Genomic DNA, 23,994 nt, shown 5'->3' on the forward strand with positions numbered 1-23,994 from the left:
TACAGGCTACTGGAGGCACAACTAAGAGTGAACTGTGGAGATAAAAAGAAAAAAAAAAAAAAAAAACTTGTATAATATTTCCATGCCTCTCCTGATAAAGTCCATAAATGTAAACAGATATTACAACATTAAATTGAGATCAACTAAACAAAAAGCTAAAATACACTTAAAATCAATGCGAACAAGTCATTTTGTGAGTTGATGTCAATTCATTTATAATCTTCCAGTTGCTTTGCTTTTCCCAGCAAGGTGAAAGTTTGACTAATATTTTGATTCAGAGAATTGAGTAATTGTCTCTACATGGTCAAAATTTGAGGGAATCCACTGTAATCACTCAATATTTGAAACTACAGTAAAGCAGAGGGTCAGGTATGGCCTCAGAACTACAAAAACCTAAAAAAAAAAATAAAAAGCCTCATGGAATAGCATAAAACTGAAGGATGCATGAAGGTGATCAGATGCAGCCCACATTCAGCTCCGGTGTGAACAGCCTTGATTTCACACAGCTTTTTTCTCGTTACACTCTCGTTCTTTCAAAATAAAAATGATAGGTGATTGTAGAAATCACTCTTTCTAAACCTCTTCTTGCATTGAAGAAAACGGCAGTTTCTTCCTAGAATGGGTTTGCAAATGACGTTTCATGTTGCTTTGACATGTGAAACTCTTCTCACACTGAAGACACTTGTATGGTTTCTCTCCAGTGTGAACTCTCATGTGAATCTTAAGGGTTACTTTATGCGTGAAACTCTTTCCACACTGAGAGCAGGTGAAAGGTTTCTCTCCAGTGTGAATGCTCAAGTGAATGTTAAGACTTGCTTTATATGTGAAAGTCTTTCCACACTGAGGGCAAGTAAAAGGTTTCTCTCCAGTGTGAATTTTCATGTGGACATTAAGGTTATTTTTATGCGTAAAACTCTTTCCGCACTGAGGACATATGAACGGCTTCTTTTCGGTGTGAATTTTCATGTGAGTCTTAAGAACTCCTTTTTGTGAGAAACTCTTCCCACACTGTTTGCAGGAGTAAGGTTTCTCTCCGGTGTGAATTCTCATGTGGATATTAAGGTATTGTTTCCGTGTAAAACTATTCCCACACAGTTTACAGATGAAAGGCTTCTCTCCAGTGTGAGTTCTCATGTGGACAGTAAGGTTATGTTTATGCGTAAAACTATTCCCACACTGTTGGCAGCTGTAAGGTCTCTCTCCAGTGTGAATTCTCATGTTAGAAATAAGGTTTGTAGTTTGTGTTTTTTTATTTATTTCTAGTGATGAAGACCTTTTATTCTGTGAGCAACTAATTGATTTTTCTTCAGTTTTGAAATCATGTTTCTCATTTTGATCGTTCTCTTCTGTTTCATTGAGTTCTTGACTCTCCTCTTTCAGTGCCATCAGGTCTGAGGTGAAAAATGAAAAAAGTTAACAGCAGTTTAATGGCACAAAGCAACAGACATCAAAACATTTAGACTAGTGCTGGCAATCAATTAAAAACTATTTGGCAATAAACAATTTCACATTAATACTCCAAATTAAAAAATGTAAATGGAATGTAAAACAACATAAAGATTGTAGATTTAAAATATGGGGCTTATTGGCATCTTCCCACCAAATGGCCAATTGTTAATGAAGACCAGTCTCATCGATACAAATACTGCTACTGATCTGTCTCTATTTAATGCATTTCCTTCCAATTTTAGCCATTAATTATAGCCATAATTAAAAACAATTAATTGTAACATAATATATTGTTGTGCTTTTATCATAACTACCATATAGTTATAAAAAAACTTTAGCTCCTTTAAAAAAAACACACAATCTGTCATATTTATCTTCACGCTAGAGAATTTAAAAGCAGCTTTTAAGTAAATCTTCTAATTAAACCCACAGAAGTTACGATGATTGTTTTTCGGTTTCTATTTTATTGTTTGGCTAAAGAGTTGGAGAGTAACAGAGTACATGTAACATCATTTCATATTTAAAATACAAAATGAATAACTATTATGGAACATGTTACCTGTTTCTGATGCAGAACAGTTATTTCATGCATTCATCTAGACTGGACTATTGTAACACACTACTAGGTGACTGTCCTGCATCTTCAATTAACAAGCTGGTGTTTCTGAAACATGATTATTTATTGCTTGTTGTAATGAACATTCAGTGCTATTTACATTTTATATCACACTTTTGATGATAGCAGAAAAAATCACTTACAGTTAAAAAAAATGTCAAGTTAAAAACTGAAGTGTCATTGTTTGCTTCAAGCAAAATAAAGTGTTTTATCAGATACCGCTTTCATTGTTTTCTAATCAAAAGTAGATACTGTGTTTAATGTTACACAATTTTTTTTTTTTTTTTTCTCCTGTAGAGCTGGACATTTTAATAAGGATCAAATGAGTCAGTCCAGCTTTGAGAATAAAAACCAACCTGTTTGTTCCTCAGTATCTTCTAGTTTGACTCTGAATGTTTCTTCAATCTTCATGTCTTCACGCTCCTCTTTAATAAACACCATCTTTATAATAGTGTGTCACGTGGATCTCAGTCGCTTCACCAGGAGTTTTTCTGTGTGTTTGAACACTTTGTCCTGTTTACGATGAGAATAATTAATAGAAAGAAAAATCAATGCAAACTAAATCTCTATCTGCTTGTCAATGCACTAGTCAGTGCACTAGTAAGACATTCAGAGAGTTAATAGACATTTATAAAATATATACAAATTACACCAAAGGTTCATATTTTGATTACAATTTTAAGCTATCTTGATTTATATTTGGTATTTAATTTTTTGTTCATATCTAATATATTACAGTCTCATGAAATCATTCTCGGTTGTGATTCACTCGTTTGTGTTTGTTGTTGTCGTTTGTAGTCCGCGTGCCGCTGAATCGAATCACTGAATCATTTCACAAATTATTTGATTCAAATGATTCGGATTCTCTGTTTCTCTCATCACTTCTTATCATCACACGATTGATTCATGATATAGAGAGCGAACTGAGGCACACTCTCTGTTACTAAAGGCTAACGCTAAGTATCTAAATCACTAAATAAAACATTGCAACGTTACATTTAACAATATTGCATTTATTTTACATAGCTTGAAAAAAAGCTTTAATTGATGTAACCGTTTGCATTATATAAAAACACAAAACTACAAACCTTTTGCAGATGAATCACAACAGATGAGGAGCACTGCGCGTCTTAAAGACGTCACATCATCAGAGCAAAATAAAAGTCCCATTGCACTTCTCTCTATAATCACAAACACATCATAGAAATGTTGTATATAGAATCGAGTGTCGTACCCATATGATGATGCTTTTCCAAAGCTATTAACAAAGTAAATCTAGGAATACTTTTGTCTATTTATTGATTTTTTTTTCATTTAATGTACATTTAATACACTATACTTTCTGTTATTAAACATTTCCATTAAATTCACATAAAACTAATGCTGCTGTAACTGTTACAAAGAGGGTGTGATGGCAAATTTGATCTATCACTCTTTTGACGATTGTAATCAATCTCTTGCTTTTTTGTTTGTTTTTGTATTTATTTCTCTTTTGGAAAGTCATTGAAACACTGTCAGGGATTTTATCTTTATTTTGCTATTGAGGCAAATGAGGACAAAAAAACATATTTGTGGCAGTTTCCATTTACCACTATAGAAGTTTACAAAACTATGACTATTTAATTTTTGGAGAACCCCATAAATGTAAAAAAGGATCTATATACAAAGTCACATTATAAAAAAAGTTCATGTAAATTTCTGCATGAATTTTGGATAAAGAAAGACAGACAAGAGAGACGCATGTGTGAAAAGCCATGTGGTATTCATCATATTTTTTTTCATATAAAAACAGCTGAAATGTTATCATGTTTATTAGCAACAGCACGTGAGTGTGATAATGTGATATCAGCCTTTGATCTCGTTTGAGATGTGCCTCGACTGAAATATAGGCAAGAGCAGGCAGCTGAAATGAGGAGAGGAGTGAAATAAACACAGTCAAGACGGACAGATCTGAGCTCTGGTTCATATTAGATCACCTGTAATAAATCAGATGGATTATCTGGATTATCTATTATTCTGTAAACAGCTGCATGCTTGTGATGGTCTGGTTATACCAGTGTTTCCCTACTCCAGTCCTCGACCCACCGCATATTTTGTATCTGGAGTTGGGAAACGCTGGGTTATACAGTAAATTACTTGGATGTAATCTTCAGGTGTTTTGTAGAGAGAGAGTCTGTGGAGGCTGTTTCTGGGAGATTGAGTGGAGTGGGATGTTTGTTGTGGAGATATCAGTCTCATATAAGAGCATCAGCAGGAAAGGAGAGGGTGATGAATGTGTGTTTGGACGTAATGATCAGTCCTGGAGTTTGTTCTGCTCTCCCTCTAGATGCTCATTTGTTCATAATAACAGACGGACTGAACTGTCTGTAGTGTCCAGCCATAGAATAGGAGTGTATGTGGATGAGAGTGAACTCTGTCCTTCTCCAGCGTCTCTGACACAATGAGCCTCATCCACACAGAACACACCACATTCACTCAGACGCTCTATCCTGGGTTTATGCATTTATTGGATCTTCAGTGAAACTGTGTTGATGAATGAGAACAGATTCTAGATATTGCGGTGTATTTCTCTGTATGTCTGCACTGCAGTAGTATATTTGCTCTGTCTGTATTCTCTTCTGCACAGGAAACTGTCGCTAAAACAAATCCCTTACTTGCCAATGAAGCTCTTTCTGATCTTTGAAAAAAAAAGATTCTACCCATAATAGTTTGAGCTGCATGATAAATGAGTGTTAATGATTTGTTATGGCCTTATTTTTTGTTTTGTATTTTGAACATATATTTTCTTTTCTAAGCTGACACTTACTATTACTATTTAAGATAATATGTAAAATATGTTTTTGTCAAAAATCATTGATTGGATATGAAAGTGTTGGGTTTGTTAGAGGTGAGGACGGAGGTAACAAAGAAATCTCAGCAGGGGTGGCTGGCCCATGGTGGGTGATAGTGCATCGCCCTCCTTGAGCCACACGAAAAAAGAGAGGTGAAAAAGAATCTTATTTTGCTGGTCCTAGTCTGTATATTACTGTACAATCAACAGCCTGAATGTCACTTTCCAACCTGAACCCCGCCCCCTTGGGGCGATCTCAGTCAGATTGAAAATCGTCCCAGCCGATCTCATAGAGTTATATTGTGAGATTTTTTTTTTTTTTTTCACATTTTGAACCCTACAATGCATTTCAATGGGCACCGGGAGGGCTTGCCCCAACGTCATTTCGTAATACGCACTGATGCGTGCTCGAAGATGTACAGCACGCACGCATAGCCAGACATCTGAATGCATTGGCCATGCTTTCAATGGAGAGAGAACTTGTCAGGAACATGCCTGATTTTAATGAGAGGGTAATTGATCACTTTGCCTGCTTAAAAGAGAGGCGAGCAAAATTTCAATAAGTGTGTACATGTGTTATTTAATGGTGCATTGTTTATGTTATCACGGTCGTAGCCGGCTATGAGGTCACCGAGGTCCGGATCTCGGTCATTTTTTATATTCAAAAATAAAATGTCTAGCTCTTTGAATGATTATTTAGCCGTTTAAACCACCTCATATCACATAAGTGTTTGCAATTCATGTTGCTGCGAGAAGCTAGCGCAGTGAACGGGGCTTGAGAACACGTTGAGTGAGAGTGCGGGTGCAGCAGCCTCCGTTTGTTGCCAGATCCACCTATTATATGTTTTTTGACTCGTTTGTCCAATTTAGTGTGACACTTTGGGACGTTTATAAAGCGGAAAGTTGAACGTTAGTTTTATGCCAGTGTCATTATTCTAACGTTATTTTTATAACTTGTTATAAAATAAAAATTCCCTCAGCTAAAAGAAAACCGAACTGTCCATGCAAACATTATCATGAATAAATCTTTCACAATCATCTACATGTCTGTCTATTTTGAAGTTTAGGCTATACGTAGTGCATTTGTGGGTGTTATTAAAGCACAATTCTTAACACCAAACTAATTTTCAAACCCTGTTTACGTCCTTGTATGTTATAAGTTGTATTCATCAAATGTTGAATTTTAAATAGTTGTATTGATTGCATATTGGCAGCCAAATTTATACTGATTATGTTCTGGAAAGATTTTTTTAATTACAGTTTTAATATGAAAAATAAAAAGTCTTTAATTGTAAAGCAGTATTGGCTTTTTTTTTTTTACTCTTAGAGGGCAAACTAGTTGATGAAAATGTGTCTCTTGATGGCCATGGTGGAAGTGTTTCAGTGTATTTGAGACCATTGCGACAATTTAATATTGCTATTCAAAATACAGTACAGTTTGTACAATTCATGCCTGATGTTGCCATCTAGGAACAGGGAAACCAAATCAAACAATGTAATGTAATGCTGTAAAGTCGGCTATCTGAATTTTATCATAATTTTACCCATTAAAGCGGTTATCTTTACCATCATCGGAACAGTTGCCCCCCCAGAGATATTTGTCAGGAGCCGCCACTGAATGTCTTGTAACGTCCACAAATGCATTCGTTTATTTAATATAATCGCAACATTTGCTGGAATGTAATCGCATAGGCTGACATCGCGATTGCGATATAATTAATCGTGCAGCACTAGTAGTTACTATTGTTTTACTACAAAAAAACATGGCTTAACTGCAATAACTGTAGTAAAACCATGGTTTATTTTGGAGTTACAATGGTTTTACTACAAAACTGTAGTTTTACTATGGTTACTGTGGTAGAACTATGGTTTATTTTGTAGTTACTATAGCGGCAGCCAGTAGCCGCTTAGAGGCTGAGTAGAGGGATTAAAGATGACGCGTTTCCACTGATCCAGGTGATAATTTATTGTAACATTAAAAGAACAGCAATATGATGATGATGATGATGACGGTAAAGTAAGCAAGAGAAAATTAACTGAAATAAATCAAATGAAAATGAAAATGAAAATGAAAACGGTCAATGGTTTTATTACAAAGTACGAAAAAAACATTGTTAATTTTTGTAAGGGAATGATCACATATAAATGACTTCTCTCCAGTGTGAACTCATGTGTCTGTTAAGGTTTCCTTTTCGGTTGAAACTTCTTCCACATTGCTGGCAGGTGAAAGGCTTCTCTCCAGAGTGAATTCTCATGTGGTCTTCAAAGCGCTGTTTTTGACTAAAACTCTTTCCACACTCAGAGCATGAGTAAGGACTCTCTTTATGAACTCTCTTATGGACTTCAAGGTTTTCATTTTGATCAAAACTCCTTCCACACTGATCACACATATAAGGCTGTTCGTGAATTTTCATGTGTGTGGTAAGGCTTCCATTTTGAGTGAAACTCTTTCCACACTGTCGGCAGGCATAGGGTTTCACTCCGGTGTGAACTCTGATGTGGACTCCAAGCATTCCAGATTGAGAAAAACTCTTTCCACACTTTTGGCAGATGAAAGGTTTCTCTCCTGTGTGAACTCTCATGTGTCTTTTAATACTTTCTCTTTGATTGAAACTTTTTCCACACTGTTGACAGGTGAAATAACTTCTTCCTGTCTCTGGAGTCTTTTTTCTTGAGGGAGTCATTTTAGTCTGTGACCAACTAATAGATTTTTCTCCATTTATGAAATCCTGTTCTTTCTCTTCCATTTCATTCAGTACTTCACTCTCCTCTTTCAGTGCCATCGTGTCTAAGGTGAAAAAAGACAATTAAAAGTCAACCCCAGTTTAAAGACACAAAACCGCATCAAAACATTCAAACATGTAAAGTGTCAAAACTAACATACAACTACATCCTATATGCCCTAAGCCAGTGGTTCTCAATTCCAGTCCTCATGCCCCACCTGCTCTGCATATTTTTCACGCCTCTCTTAATTAACGCACCTGATTCTGACAATCAGCTCATTAGAATTGACCATATGCACGGATTACTTCCTTGTTTAGTCAAGTCAGCTCAGTCATTTCTGGTCAACTGTACTGTGCCGTAATATGATGGTACTTTGTTCATTTTCTCTACATAATCCATTCACAATTGAAGAAAAGTGTTGTTTGTCTAGGAGGACCAAACGTCCATGTATACTGTTTCAAGAATGACAAACGCGAGTATAACAACATACGTGAGTAAATCAGCTAAATATGCACGAGTCAATGCTATGATTGACAGTAATAACCGGACGAAACATCTGACAAACTGATGTCAATAAAAGAGCTGTGCATTAAATGATTCAGACTAAATTCAGAGTAACAAAACTACAGCAGTAACAAGTATGTGTTGGTTAAATATAGGCTATTAGCTTTTACAGTTTAAGATAAAACTTAAAAGATGTAGTTATTAGATTATATAAAATATTTCAAATTTCTATCGATTCATATTGAGTGCATTATTTAATTTTTATACCATCAATACTTAACTTATTTGTAGTGAACTATAAATGAGTATTTCAATAATTCACCCTTATAGGCTGTTTGTGACTGAGCTTATTTATTTACTTATTTATTTCTTTTAATGACTTTCTCCACTTGCTATACTATATACGTTATTTTATAAATCGTCTTGAAAAGTATAGGGAGTTGAAATGGCAGCTGCATAATAATTAATCCTCTGCTGCCATCTATTGGTTATATGGGTAATTCCATATCATTTTTAGCCTAAAAAAGACTTTGTTTTCCATGAAAAGGCATTGTTTCTTTATGAATGAAAACTGGGTCCTTGAAGTGAATTTTATTTCACAGCTGTAGAGTTGGAAAGTAATAAAGACTTTAAAATATTGTAAGATTTTAAAAATGTGTTCATGACTATAAAGGCAAGTTACTGATTATCAAGAATACAATTAAGATGTCCTTGTGGAGAAGTATCGCTAGCTAGCTAACATTAGCCTAAACATCTTATATTAGTGTTTAGCTGTCAGCATTTTAATGTACAACTATGCAGGTAGTCTCCTGGGATTGCCAGGCTCCCGTTTAAATGATATGTTGTTAAATAATTTGAAACTGAATGTTCATGCTGCTGCTGAAAAAACCAGCTAAAACCAGCCTAGGCTGGTTGGCTGGTCTTAGCTGGTTTAAGCTGGAAATGGCTGGTTTTAGCTGGTCTCCCAGCCTGGTCAGGCTGGTTTTAGCTGGTGGTTTCCCAGCCTGACCAGCTAAGACCAGCCTGACCAGCCTGGCCAGGCTGGAAAAATGGCCAAAACCCCTCTAAAACCAGCCTGCCTCCCAGCTATGACCAGCTAAAACCAGGCTGGTTGACCAGCTAAAACCAGCCAACCAGCCTATGTCATGATCGGGGCTGTGGGTCTTCCCTCAGCCTCTCGAGGTCGCTGTTCCCCTTGCACCACACCCCCTAGTCGTTCACGTTGTCTTGTCATGTGCACTGATTACACACACACACCTGTTCACTATTACTATTAGGACTATAAGTATCATCTCCACTCACTCTGCTTCATGTGTGCATTGTCTCGTGTTATGTTGTCTCTCAAGTCTCCGATCTTTGATTATGTTCTAGATTTTGGTTTATTTGTGTTTGAGTTCTTAGTTTGTGCCGTGTTGGCCTTTTGTTTGTTTATTTTGTATTATACCTTCAGTAAAACTATTCTTACCCGCATTTGGACCCAGACCTCATCTCTGTTTCGTGACAGAATGCACACATCAAAGATGGGTCCAGCGGGGAGGATTTTTTCCGAGGCGGCAGTCCCCCGCTTTGAGGAGGCGACCACTCGCTCGGCTATTAAGACGGAGGGAATGTCTTTCGAGGCGGCGTCGGCTGCACGGATGGAGTACATTTACGCCTGCTTGGCGATGGATGCCCGGAGAGCCGAGGCTATGCGGAGGCACCCCTGCTTTGCGGCGGGGGAGGAGGCGCTCTTTCGCGGGGATGTGGCGACAACTGCTATCTCCGTGCCTGAGGCGGCAACGTCCGCTTTCTCTCTGCCTGAGGCGACGACGCCCGCTATCTCCGTGGCTGAGGCGGCAACGTCCGCTTTCTCTCTGCCTGAGGCGACGACGCCCGCTATCTCCGTGGCTGAGGCGGCAACGTCCGCTTTCTCTCTGCCTGAGGCGGCGACATCCGCTATCTTCGTGTCTGAGGCGGCAACGTCCGCTATCTCTCTGCCTGAGGCGACGACGCCCGCTATCTCCGTGCCTGAGGCGGCGACATCCGCTATCTTCGTGTCTGAGGCGGCGACATCCGCTATCTTCGTGTCTGAGGCGGCAACGTCCGCTATCTCTCTGCCTGAGGCGGCGACGTTCGCTATCTCCGTGCCTGAGGCGGCGACGTTCGCTATCTCCCTGCCTGAGACGACGGCGTCCGCTATCTCCGTGCCTGCGGCGGCGACGTCTACTATCTCCGTGCCTGACGCGACAACGTCCGCTATCTCCCTGCCTGACGCGGTGACGTCCGCTATCTCCTTGCCTGGGGCGACGACGTCCGCTAATTCCGTGCCTGACGCGGCGACGTCTGCTGAGGCTCCGTTTGCGGCAAGGCATGCTCGCGGGACTCCGCTGCACGGCCCTGGCCCGCCATCCCTCCCCCTGACTTGCCCTCCTCCGTACCTCCTCCCTCCAGACTTTAGGAACGTCTGGAAGCCGTTCCGTAGGGAGGGGGTACTGTCATGATCGGGGCTGTGGGTCTTCCCTCAGCCTCTCGAGGTCGCTGTTCCCCTTGCACCACACCCCCTAGTCGTTCACGTTGTCTTGTCATGTGCACTGATTACACACACACACCTGTTCACTATTACTATTAGGACTATAAGTATCATCTCCACTCACTCTGCTTCATGTGTGCATTGTCTCGTGTTATGTTGTCTCTCAAGTCTCCGATCTTTGATTATGTTCTAGATTTTGGTTTATTTGTGTTTGAGTTCTTAGTTTGTGCCGTGTTGGCCTTTTGTTTGTTTATTTTGTATTATACCTTCAGTAAAACTATTCTTACCCGCATTTGGACCCAGACCTCATCTCTGTTTCGTGACAGCCTAGGCTGGTTTTAGCTGGTTTTTTCACCAGGGTTATTATTTATAATGTTGCAATTATTATTATTCTGATAAGTTTCTGATAAGAACGAGGCAGTAGATGAGTCTCAAGAGTTTCCTTTATATATATCACATATAAAATGAGCTTTAGCGGAAGATTACGAGCTGCTTATCTTTATAAAGAACGCTCCGTGCATGAGGTCAGTTGAGCTCTGTGCATGAACTGTGTTCCAACTGACATGGTCCCTAAACAGTATTCATTGTTTCCTGAGCACTGGAAGCCCGTTTTAAGTTTACTTCACTTCGAAACATTCATTCACTAATTTCCGCTACGCCACCACCTGCAGCGTCTTCACACACAGACCAATCTTACTAGAGAAGTGTGAATGTGACATCTGAAAATAAATACAATTTCCGCAATGTTTTGCACACTTTAATGACGTTTAAATGAAACACTTGCTTTGAACTGGAATCATGGCAGGATATACTATGATGTCCACTTTGCAGGGCACTTACATTTGAATAAAACAAATGTCATACACGCTAATAAATAATAGTTTATGCTAATAACTTTTAAACCGCAAAAGCAATTTTTAACAAATTTACACCCACTGGCTATGGATTATTTGAATCCCCAGATCCCAGTGGAAGGGTTATTCCCCATTTTACATCCCTGTGATCATTCCCCATTTTAATTATTTGAATGTCTTGTTCTGAGTGTCTCTGCAACCATCACTACTGCCACTGTAACAGTCTATAGACCTCCTAAAACAAATGAACATGTCATGCCTGAATTTGCAGATTTGCTGTCTGCGGTGCCTCAAGTTTGAGAGAACTCCTGGGGATTTTAAAGGAACACTCCACTTTTTTTGAAAATAGGCTCATTCTCCAACTCCCCTTCCTTGACCATTAAACTGGAATGGGAGTGTAGTTCCTAATCTTATCGGCCTAGAAAATCACAGCTTTACATTTACAATCTATGCTTAGTGATATCACCAGAACAGGAGAACGGCTGAATGGATTTCAATACGGTAAAACTCAACTTATTAACTCAGGGGGGAGTTGGAGAATGAGCCTATTTACAAAAAAAGTGGAGTGTTCCTTTAACACTCATGTTGACATTAGCCAGTTTGGGCCAGTGTGTACCAGAACACGCCTCTCTGAAGCAAACATCACACAACCCCAGCATTTGACCAGCCAGGGGAAGATTAATATAACTATATTACCAATGTTAGAAAAAGCACCCTAAATACTGAGGCGGCTGATAAACTGGTGTGTGTCTCAGTCTCCAGATGAAGCAGTCAGCTGCTTCTTTACATGCTTCACTTTCAAATAATTAGCCACATGTGAGGTTGATGAATGATAGGTGAATGTTTTTATTTCCTGCCTGATATACTGGAATTAGACCTAGAACACTATTCAATTTGCACAAGCAAAAATGATAATGATTGTGTAAAAATACCATCTTAAGGAAGCTTCTAATATTACATTTCAAAATAACTCTAGAACACACAAGTTGTGTGTGGTGTTACCTAAATTATTCTCATAATTCATTATCCTTGTATATGTACTATTAAGCCAAGTAAAAAACAAATGCTAACTCACTGGATCATATACGAGCTAGTTTCAGTCTGTCTGAAAATATCATGTTGCTAAAAAATCATTGAGTGTTTGTTTCTTCAAATTTACATTGTGGGTCTTAATGTGAAGAAGATCTCACACATGTGCCACTGCTACGTGAAGAAGAGAAGAAACACTCATCCTAGATCAACTTCTGATGATACATTTACAACTGAGGATGACTGAAGATCAAGATCAGAACAAATGTTTTTTTTTTTTTTTTTTTTTTACATTTATTATACATTATTATAAACTTACTGTTATCTGCTCTTTAAATCAACTAATGTAGGCAGCACACAGTAACTATAGCAAGCTGTGTCAGCTGGAGAAATGTTTCAAATTACTAGCAGACTGATGTTTTTGAAGCTCTGAATATTGTAATATCCAAGCTTTAATATTACAAAAATCAAATGTTTAATTACTACTCTCATGAGATTCTTAAAAAACATATTAATTTCTGTACAGCTGGATGTTTTAATAAGGATCAAATGAGTTCAGCTTTGAGAATAAAACCAACCTGTTTGTTCCTCAGTATCTTCATGTTTGACTCTGAATGTTTCTTCAATCTTCATGTCTTCACTCTCCTCTTTATTAAACACCATATTTATAATAGCGTGTCACGTGGATCTCAGTTTATTTTTCAGGTGTTTTTCTGTGTGTTTGAACACTTTGTCCTGTTTAAGATGAGAATAATGAAAAAAATGGAAATAAATAAAAAGGACATATAGAAGATTACTATTTGCATTAAGTTTAACTTGGTCTTTACTGAAACAGCATGCTACATATATTAAAGATTCATAAAACGATTGGTATTTTCGTGTTTGTTAAGGTTTTGGTCATCAGCGTGTGGTGATTCGAAACAGTGATTCATTTTGCGATTCAATTGAGCCCGGACAATGGTGACTGTGTGTGTGTGGTTTATGAAGGTGCCGTGATTGATGAAGAGCAGGTGCTGGTGATTAGAACTCAGGTGAATGTGATCGTTGGGTGAGTAAGGTGGAAGAACCTGGCAAATCCATGACACTATACAAATCAACACACTACACCAGATACAGTATTTAGGACGCCAAAGTGTTCATTCACTAGAGTGCCAGTGTCCTGAGAATCTCTGAATTAAGTAGAGGAACTGAGGCCTAAATGTCAATAAAAATTATTTGTGTCTAAAATGTATTAAAAAAATAAATACGACCTCACATTGTTTCAATCACATTTACACACTGCCTCCGAAACTTCTGTTCATCATAAAAAAAATCAGATCAGGTTAGATTTTTTTGCGCTTTCTCATCCGTAACAATCATTTTGATGGAAAAGGATGACAAAAAAGAAAAGTAAAATTAGACAAAGGTCATGACCTGTCAATCAATCAAATTTTTGACAGGAGCTGGCGGGTATTCTACTGAGCAAATTCAATTATGAAAATATGAACATTTCAGACTCATGTGCAATGACCTTGAATCTGCAAATTGCTATTATAAATACGTTAGCAGCAACTTTTCCAATTTCCAATATTTATGTAATTCTCAAAACGTTTGGCCACGACTGTACATTATTTTTGTACTACTGTATAGTTCTAGTTACCAGAATGAAATTCACTTTTTCTGCTTGTTTGATTTCCTTTTCACCTACTTGTTGAGATTTTAGAAGGTGCAGACATGTTTACCATAAAACACTGGTCAGAAGAAATGGTAAAATTTGAGTATTTCTCAGGGTTATGGTTAATGCATTTTTGGTCAAACACAGAATTGAGCAAGTTTCCAAAGTTTTGACCTGTACTCTCTGTTAATCTGTATATATTATATACACACACATTTTATATAAACATTGATACCCATACATTTATATTTATATATATTTTCACATTTAAATATTTATATACATTTATATTTATTTATTTATTTGTATATATTTTGTGTGTGAATATGAGCAGTGTGTGTAATGTAGTTAAAATGAAAAGTTTTCCCCTCTGCATTCTGACATATTTCTTAAGGGTTTATTGATGCATTGCTTTGTTGTTGAACGAGAATTTTCTCAAATTCTATGAAATGGTGTACATGTATACTATACAATAAAAACATTCTAAGAAAGTAGGGTTTGTTGTTTTTCCATGTGGTATTGAGAGATTTGTTTTTTTCTTTGAAATTTGGAGCATCACTGCAGATATTTGACTCATTGTTAGAATTTTTTTCCGTTATAACTGCCTTAATGGTTTGATGTTTTCCTACTGTTTAATATAAAAAAAGAAATCAGAAAAAATTGCGATACATGCTCCAAAGTCCTAGATTTAGCAGGATGTCGTGATTCCATCTCCGTTTGACAGTAGTTTGGTCTGGTCTTGTGTCTGTGTGGTGACTGTAGAGATGAAGATGGTAACTGAGAGTCCCTGACACTACGAGCTTAATGGTTACTTTTTAACATTATAATCACACTTTAGCACAAGTTATATGATGCCAGTTTTAATAAAGATAATCTGGAGAAATGCAAATCACATTTTATTAACATTTAGAATAACTATAAATTCAGACAGTCAAAATCAATCGATTTAATCTTTTACAGTCAATTCTTGAGTTATTCATGAGTTCATGAAATTTTCAGAATTTTTTTCCAATCCTGTAATGTAAAGACCAAGATACTGGAGTTTTTCCTTTATTAAGAATGTCACAAATGCTCTGTAGTTTATCAATATTGGAACACATTTTACAGTTGCCTGGGTTTGGATATCTATAATACTTGATATAAAGCTCAAATGTTCTGATAGTTTGGGGGTTTAACATCTTAGCAATTCATGCCTTCAATATCTCATATACCTTATTATTTAGATTCGTTTTCTAATGTAAAATGCTAGTAAAGTGTTAGCGCACATTTTAGAAAACAAGACTTTTATTTTGTTTTGGCGACATGACGTCATAAGGCTACGCGCTCCTGTGTGTTTGATTCGGCTGCAGAAAGGTATGCGCTTTTAATCGTTTGAAGTATTTAAATAAACAGCTCATAAATACTTATATACTGACATTAATGAAGGTGGTTTTGTGTGAGTAAAGCACATCTGCACGAGCAACAGAAAATGTGCGTTTGTATTCACTCCCTATATCATCAGTTTATCATAAAAATTCAGTCACTGGCAAGTAGTGATGGAGAAACAGATCTTTTCGAAACACGAGTCAACTGAATCAATTGCATCACAAAATGATTCAGTGTTTTGAATCGCTCAAATCAGCGAACACCGACGACATCTGCTGCTCAAAACACTGGAAATGCAGAGAACAACAAACACAAACATGTTCAGCGACAACTATTACAAACCAGCTGCAAATGTTTCATGATAAACATAATCTCCAAATCAGCAAATACCAAAATATAAATCTTAATACAAATATGATTTTTCTATATCATTTTGTTAATTTGGGTGACTGACTCCTTTACTAGGGCACTGACTGCTGAAATAGGGAGCTGCTTGAGATGCACCCAGAGATTTAGTTTGCATTTATTTATTTACTTATTTGGTAATTATTCTCTTCTTCAACAGGACAAAGTGTCCAAACACACAGGAAACACTCCTGGTGAAGCAATTGAGATCTTTGTGACACTATTATAAAGATGGCATTTATTAAAGAGGAGAGTGAAGACATGAAGATTGAAGAAACATTCAGAGTCAAACATGAAGATACTGAGGAACAAACAGGTTGGTTTTCATTCTCAAAGCTGGACTCACCCATTTCCTTATTAAAATGTCCAAATCTACAGAAATGAATGGTATTATTGAAGAATGTTACGTGAGAGTCGTCTTTAAAGTGGTTTAATTTGACATGAAACGGGTCGCCTCATGTAGACAGACATGTTGAGATCACATGACCACACAAACTATAACTCTGCCTTCAAGTGAACCTTAGAGGATTGTTTAGTGTGTGTAATGACATAATAACAAATGTCTAAGTTAGGGAACAAATAATGCAGAAGTACTGCATTAAGTAGTATAATATTAAATACCTTACATAAATATCTTCTTGTTAATTGAAAAAAAAGAGAAAAACTTAATTATGCAACAGTATGTAGCAAAAATGTTATTGAGTTGTAAAATATGAGCAACCAACTTCAATCAACATTTTTCTTGACGTGCTTCATTAATTTTCATTATCAGAAGCACTCACTGTATTATCTTGTAAACAACCTTGTTTCTCCAGCTGACAGAGCTTGACAGAGTTACTGCTGCTGTCTACATTTGTTCTTCATAAAACAACTTTAGAGAGCAAATAACATGACCATTGAGTTTAAAACTAACTGCTGCATAATAGATCATTTAAATCAAATTGATTGAGATGAACAGTTAAAATCAAAGACACAACTTGTGAAACATGGGAAAAATCTGTTATGACTTTCATATTTTTTATCAAACTCAGTAGTAAATGTATCAACAGAATTTGATCTAGGTTGATGTAACTCATGTAGCAGCACACATGTGAGGTCTTCAACACATAAAAACACACACAAATTTAAAGGGAACAAACTCTTAAACTCTTAACAACCAGATATATCCATCCTAGTTAAGGACTAGTTAACTTTCTAAAGAAGTAGTCAGATTGTGTGTTAAAAGTGTTCACGAGATACCAAACTTACGCTAGCCGTCTTCTCTCCACAAATGATCCAGACAGATGTGGTGTGCACAGAGGGGAGGGGCTGTGTGTGTGTGTGTGTGTGTGTGTGTGTGTGTGTGTGTGTGTAAGGGGGAGATGCGTGAGTGGCAGAGAGATGAAGAGAGAGCAGGGAAAGGAAATGCAGTTGAACGAATTCGTTGCGTGTTTTAAATAGCGTACAAAAGAATAACGGAACGCAATATGTGACGGTCGGTACTGGTTTTATTTTTTTTTGGTCGGTGTTGAATCTGTGGCGGTCGGAATTTAATCTGTGGCGTACCGCCACAGATTCGTCTATGTGTGGGAAACACTGGACAGGCGCCAGAATATTTTCTCTAACGGGGGGCTAGTCCAATATGTGGGGGTGCTACGAAATAATCAATATTCGTGACGTAAAAGTTACTTTTTTTTTTAAAGAAAAGCAGCTCTGGTAGCCTACACACCACATTTAACAGAAGTAGCCTATAATTAAAATTTTATTTAAAACGGCCTTTTAAATTATATTTAAAACTGACACGAATGAAAAAAATAGACACAAACTTAAAACAAGCCCTGCATTCCAGCCCGAGCCCGACGGGCAGCAGTGAGCGCGCCTTCAGCGCATTTTTTTTTTAGGAGTTCCACAAATCCGCAATCAAGCGCACATAAAAGGCTAACGCATTTGCCTCACGATTGCCTAAAGATTCCTGTTCCTGAACAAGAGAGCCCATTCCATTTTTTTGGAATGGGCTCTCAGCACATAAATTTGTTGATATTGTTTGTGAGGGAACGCAAATATACATAAATCCTTTACAGTTACGAATAATAGCTATTACTCTTACCTTTACGTGCAAAAAAGTCAGCGTATTTTAAGATGTTTGCAATGCAAGTGATCACACTTGCTCCTTCATGTCCAGTAAAGAGCGTGTTAGCCTCCACTCTCCGCACAGACGATAGAATATGAGTCTAACAGCGCACATACAGGTTAAACGTTTAAAACTAACATTTTGATATGCTTGAACTCTTTAATATCTATAGATTTTATTTTAGGCAAGTCGTGATGATTTAAGAAAGCTAAATTGATCAAGCATATGAACTCACCGTCTGCCGCTGGTCGCTTCTTTTAAAAAAAAACTTAGCCTATATTTAATGGGAAAAAATGCTTTAAACGTTTTTTTTTTTTTCTAAATTAACTTCAAAAAAACTGAAACGAAATATAATTACATTGTCATTTGGCCTATATACAAAACTGAACTATTTTAATAGCTAAAAAAATGGTAGTATAAGCTGTTTTGGGAGAAGTGGCCAAAAAAGACGATCTTGGGTGGGAGTCTGGCCAGTCTCTTACCAAGAATTCTGCCAAGAGCTGGGCTAGATTTTAGGCTCTTTACACAAAACAACGAAAAAACCTGTTACATGCAAAGGAAAGACTTCAAAGCTGGACAGCACCATGCGCTCCGTGAGACTGGGTTGTGCGCTCAACATTAACAAAATTCATTTGAATGCGTAATTCAACTGTGTATACTTTACACTTATATTACAAATTAAATGAACGGCACATCTCAATCTTAGTGATGATGTAATGGATTAAATGTAGCCTAATGCATGAAACTGCGCTCACATGACGCGTGTGTAAGAATACTGTGACAAACAGCACGGGACAGCAGCACTCCTCTATCTCAGCTGGTTGGGGGGGCTAAACCGAGATATTCAAAATTCTAACCGGGCTATAGCCCCCTAGTCCCTTTGTAGAGCAGTCCCTGTCTGCAAGTGCGTGGCATGTCATTCGTGTAAGTCACGAGCGCATGCGCACTCTGGTGAAAGCGGCAAAACTGCGATTAAAGTGTTTACATGCCGGTATACTTTGATTAAAATGTTAATACGATTATGCTTGCTGCAATTATGAGCTTAATCGCATTATTATAATCGAAGTATTGCGTTAACATGACGAAAAGTTTAATCGCAATATTGCCAAAATCTCATTATAATCGCATTAAGAGGGTCCATGTAAACGCACTCATTGATTCGTATGCAAATCACTGACCTTAAATCACCCGATTTGAAAGGGGTAACTGATCCAACACAAAATATATTTCTTTATGTACCTAATTATGAAGGAAATAATAAACATAACCATATATGTGACCCTGGATCACAAAACCAGTCTTAAGTCGCTGGGGTATATTTGTAGCAATAGCCAAAAATACATTGTATGGGTCAAAATTGTTGATTTTTCTTTTATGCCAAAAATCATTAGGAAATTAAGTAAAGATCATGTTCCATGAAGATATTTTGTAAAATTCCTACTATAAATATATTAAAATGTAATGTTTGATTAGTAATATGCATTGTTAATAACTTAATTTGAAGAACTTTAAAGGTGATTTTCTCAGTATTAAGATTTTTTTCACCCTCAGATCCCAGATTTTCAAATAGATGTATCTCGGCCAAATATTGTCCTATCCTAACAAACCACATATCAATAGAAAGCTTATTTATTGAGCTTTCGTATGATTGAAAATCCCTATGACTGGTTTTGTGGTCCATGGTCACATATATGGTATTAGTATCTGAAATTGATTCGATTATACAATAAATAATACATTACAAGCCTATGTTTCTATATTGCCCGTTGTATTGAAATTCAAATCTTTGAAATAAAGCTTCATGTCTTTAAGTCCGTACCTTAAGCAGTCAGCGGTATATTCTCTGAGTTATGGTGTACATTTTTAATGTTCCTGATTGAGCAACATCTATTTCAGACTCTTCAGATCAGCAAGTTCTGTAATGATTTACTAACATTACCGTTTCCATGTGAGTAAAATGTTATGAATATGTTGAAATAATTATTAATTTAACGAACAAATTATTACCTGCTTCAAAATGATTACTGTTAATGCAAGTATTGTTGAAACATGCAGTTAGCCTACAAATATACGAATAAATACAAAATTACATAGACCTTAATATAGTTATTCACTGTTTATGTATACAAATCATACATCTTCATTCAGATTTCTAAATGAGCACTTTGTCTTTTGTAGCATATGTTGGACATCCGATGTTTATTTTTATCTGATGTACGACTGTAATGTAGGCTCTATGAACGTACATTTTTAATAAACAGAGGGAATTCCCAATATTAAACAAATAACCGTTTACATGCTTATGACGTTTGCATTGTGAAAATGTACAGTGATACTTAAGATATAGAAACACTGACTTGTTGTGTGATGTTTTCTCAATAAAATTGTATAATTTCCCATTCATTCAATAGAATGTTTGCAAATACTAGGGAATACTAATATGGCGGCGCGGTGGCTTCACTTTTATGACTTCATGAGTAATAAAGTTCTCTCTTATAGATCAGTGGTTAGATGCCAAATGCTCTCCTCTCATTCAAGAGGAGGGAGATTGAAGATCAAGAGATTGAAGGAGTTCATACAACATATTTGCCCACTGGCAACTATAGTTGCGCACATTCAAATACAATTTTCAAGAAAAAATAAATAAAACTTGGGGGAAACTCGTAAAACTCGTAATGCCATTGGATCCTGTGTAAAAAAAAGGCAGGACCAATGCCGTAATGGGTGTGTCGTAGTGAGGATGCATGTTATCGTGCAAGTTCTACTTGATCCTTAGGGGTTTGATAACTGCCAGTCAGAAAAATATTTTGGTGAATTACAGGCAACACCTCTTTCAGTACCATCTTACATACATGTTGTTGGCAGAAAGTATTTTTTAACTTGTATTGGTCTTTTTGCTTTAGACATGATGCTGCTGAAAGAGAAAAGTCAAGAACTAAATGAAATGGAAGATAAAGTACAGTATGACAAACTTGATTACACTAAAGAAAAATTGTTTAGTTGCTCACAGACTAAAAATACACCTCCACAAAGAAGAGCTCAAAAGATAGAATCTGGAACTAATTTCACCTGCCAACAATGTGGAAAGAGTTTCACTAAAAAACAAAACCTTCAAATCCACATGAGAATTCACACTGGAGAAAAGCCTTACACCTGCAAACAATGTGGAAGAAGATTCATTATGAAAGGAACCCTTAACAGACACATGAGGATTCACACCGGAGAGAAACCTTACACTTGCAACCAGTGTGGAATACGTTTTACTCAAATAGGAGTCCTTAAAAGGCACATGAGAATTCACACCGGAGAGAAACCTTACACCTGCTCTCAATGTGGAATAAGTTTCAGTCAAATAGCAGTCCTTAACAGACACACGAGAGTTCACACCGGAGAGAAACCTTACACCTGCAAACTGTGTGGAAATAGTTTTGTTCGAAAAGGAGGCCTCAAATACCACATGAGAATCCACACTGGAGAGAAGCCTTACATCTGTCAACAGTGTGGAAAGAGTTTCAGCCAACAAGGAAACCTCAATGTCCATATGAGAATTCACATAGAAGAGAGCTTCATCTGCCACCATTGTGGTAGAATATTCACTAAAAAAGGATACCTTAAAGTCCACATGAGAATCCACAGTGGAGATAAAACTTAACATTATAAAAAATGTATATGCCCTTGGTGTGGAAAGGATTTAAATCAACAAGGAAACCTTACAGACCACATGAGAATTCACAGAGAAGAAAAGCCTTCCACCTGACAATGGTGTGGGAAGAGTTCCTCTCAACAAGAAAACTTCAAAATCCTCATGATCCGTTGGCCTTTAACCTGCCAACAGTGTGGATCTGGTTTGAAGTCACATGAAGCATCACATTGAAGACAAGCTGTTCATTTGTCTGAAAGGGACAGTTCACTCAAAAAATTGTTGACCCTCAAGTTGTCCAAAACATGTATGAGTTTCTTTCTTTGATTTATGACTCCCTAAGTGGATATACACAGGCGCACCTGCTGATTTATCACCTGAAGACTGGCGTCCTTTGAAATATTCCATCTATTCCTGGAGAATGAGGAAGTGTTGAATTGGTGTATTTGTTATTGCGCTGTAATATTCTGGTATGGACTGATTTTTTATTTGTTCATTCCGTTTTTAATAAATTCTTTATTTGCCCTCATGAGTTAATTTCTTATTTGTATATTTTAGTCATTTGTTTAGCATGTTGTCCTTTGATTTCATTGTCAATATTGTAAATGTTCCTTCACCACAAAGGTAGAGATTGGGTGCCTTTGAACTCAGAAAAGACCACTGTAATTGATTTGCTGTACTTTCTGCCAAATATGAAAATGTAAACAATATATTGTCCACAGCTCATCAATGTAATCTATGTGATTAATGCCTCCCTGAAAAAAACTTTTAGACATGGCGTCAGAAGCGTAAAGATGTCACAGTTCATCCTGCCAGAAAATTTCAGTTTTGATCGCCTTACAGAGTGACAACATGGAAACGGGCTCACACTGTCCTGCAGCCCGCTGAACACCACAGAGGACTTCATGACAGCAGAGGTGAGTTGCCATCTGAACGCAATTATTGGCTGTCCGCTGGTGTCACAGTGGAAGCTGACACAGACACCAAAGGAAACACAAAAGGATGAGCAGTTCCAAACAAAATAGTGAAAAAATTGTAACAAAAGGATGGCCAGAATATGCTTAAAGTGTTCCCATTTCAGACTGCAAAGTGCATACTAAAACAAGAGGACCTGTTGTTTGCACTAATGTGTTTTTGAGCTGCTCCTACCTCCTGTACAGGGGTCAGGTCAGCCCAGTAGAATTGCTCATGGGGAAGAAAATTGTACTACTCTTTGACCCTTAGACCAAAATAGACAAACAAAGCAAAAAGAAAAAAGAATATCAAGCATACTATGCAATTCCACTGAGTACATCTAAGACTTTAAAATATTGTAAAGCTAACCTTCTGCTTTTTGCAGCGGATCACCCTCTTCACTGGGTAGTAAGGTTCCCCTTCTAGGATCCCATGGTTACATTCTGAAAGCGCAAAAAAAGTACATGAGTTTGACCTCATACATCTTCATCAATGAATAAAAAACAGGTACCACATGATATATTTATGACTTAAGTATATCTGGCTAAGACAAAAGAATCATTGTATTTGAAGTCTGATTTAAAAATGGTGAAATGTAAATCTAGGAAAGCTTAATAACCTTTGGGTGATTTTTTCCCCCTCAGTTTCTTCCTTGTAGACTTGTCTGAGGCCGCAGAATACGTCTGCTTTTTATTGTTTGCAGAGATATCTGTTGAGATTAAATAAATGAGCTGTTATTACAGTGAATACTGGTCTAAATACCTTTATTCCGATAACAAATATATAATATCACATTACAATTGGAAAGATATAGATTGTAATCTTTTGCAGGGCACTCATTGAAATACATGAAATTGTTTAACCATATGCTGTATGGTCACTTCTTCGCTCTAGCAAGGGTTATAGACTACAAGATGTACACACAGGTGACCAATTGAAGGAAAAGCCTGGAGGATGAGAGGAAAAACAATGAATGTAGATCCTCCTACACATATTACCTTTATCCTATAACCTCAATATTGATGGGAGATATGTCTTCCAGACTGATAATGCTTCAATTCACAGAGTGTCTCACAGAATGATTTACTAAGTATGAAGATGTTGTCAATCTGATTCAATGGGTTTTACAAACCCCATTTTCAATGAAGCTGGGTCAACTGTAAAACTAAAATAAAAATAAAATACAACCGATTTGCAAATCATTTTCAACCTATAATAAATTGAATACTTTACAAAGACAAGCTGAAAAAAAAAATACTGTTTTTTTTTTATTTTTTATTTTTAGCTAATATTAACTCATTTTGAATTTGAGGCCTGCAACATACTCCTAAAAACCTGGGACAGGATCAGG

At 37.0% G+C, this 23,994-nt stretch overlaps 2 protein-coding genes across 2 annotated transcripts; one reads left to right on the forward strand and one right to left on the reverse strand.

Annotated features, from left to right (window-relative positions):
• Positions 1-185: 185 nt before the first annotated feature.
• Positions 186-13,178, reverse strand: LOC141334151 (uncharacterized). The gene is made up of 4 exons (XM_073839286.1): positions 13,094-13,178; positions 7,310-7,683; positions 7,067-7,150; positions 186-1,218 (listed from the first exon to the last, which is right to left on the reverse strand). The coding sequence occupies exons 1-4, from the start codon at positions 13,176-13,178 to the stop codon at positions 574-576; spliced, it is 1,188 nt and encodes a 395-aa protein (XP_073695387.1). The 3' UTR covers positions 186-573.
• Positions 13,179-16,103: 2,925 nt separating this feature from the next.
• LOC141334154 (uncharacterized) lies at positions 16,104-22,310 on the forward strand. Its single transcript, XM_073839288.1, has 2 exons — positions 16,104-16,255; positions 20,953-22,310. The coding sequence occupies exons 1-2, from the start codon at positions 16,171-16,173 to the stop codon at positions 21,699-21,701; spliced, it is 834 nt and encodes a 277-aa protein (XP_073695389.1). The 5' UTR covers positions 16,104-16,170; the 3' UTR covers positions 21,702-22,310.
• Positions 22,311-23,994: the final 1,684 nt, after the last annotated feature.

The sequence above is a fragment of the Garra rufa genome, chromosome 4 (assembly GCF_049309525.1).
Source record: "Garra rufa chromosome 4, GarRuf1.0, whole genome shotgun sequence".
NCBI classification, from domain to species: Eukaryota; Metazoa; Chordata; class Actinopteri; order Cypriniformes; family Cyprinidae; genus Garra; species Garra rufa.

Excerpts from the sequence above, each read along its gene's own strand:
- LOC141334154 (XM_073839288.1), top strand. The coding sequence starts at position 16,171 with ATGGCATTTATTAAAGAGGAGAGTGAAGACATGAAGATTGAAGAAACA. Across the intron at positions 16,256-20,952 it reads AGATACTGAGGAACAAACAG|ACATGATGCTGCTGAAAGAG; the intron begins GTTGGTTTTCAT and ends TTTTTGCTTTAG.
- LOC141334151 (XM_073839286.1), bottom strand. The coding sequence starts at position 13,178 with ATGGTGTTTAATAAAGAGGAGAGTGAAGACATGAAGATTGAAGAAACA. Across the intron at positions 7,684-13,093 it reads AGATACTGAGGAACAAACAG|ACACGATGGCACTGAAAGAG; the intron begins GTTGGTTTTATT and ends TTTTCACCTTAG. Across the intron at positions 1,219-7,066 it reads AAGGAAACCTTAACAGACAC|ATGAGAATTCACACTGGAGA; the intron begins ATGAGTTCACAC and ends CTTATTTCTAAC.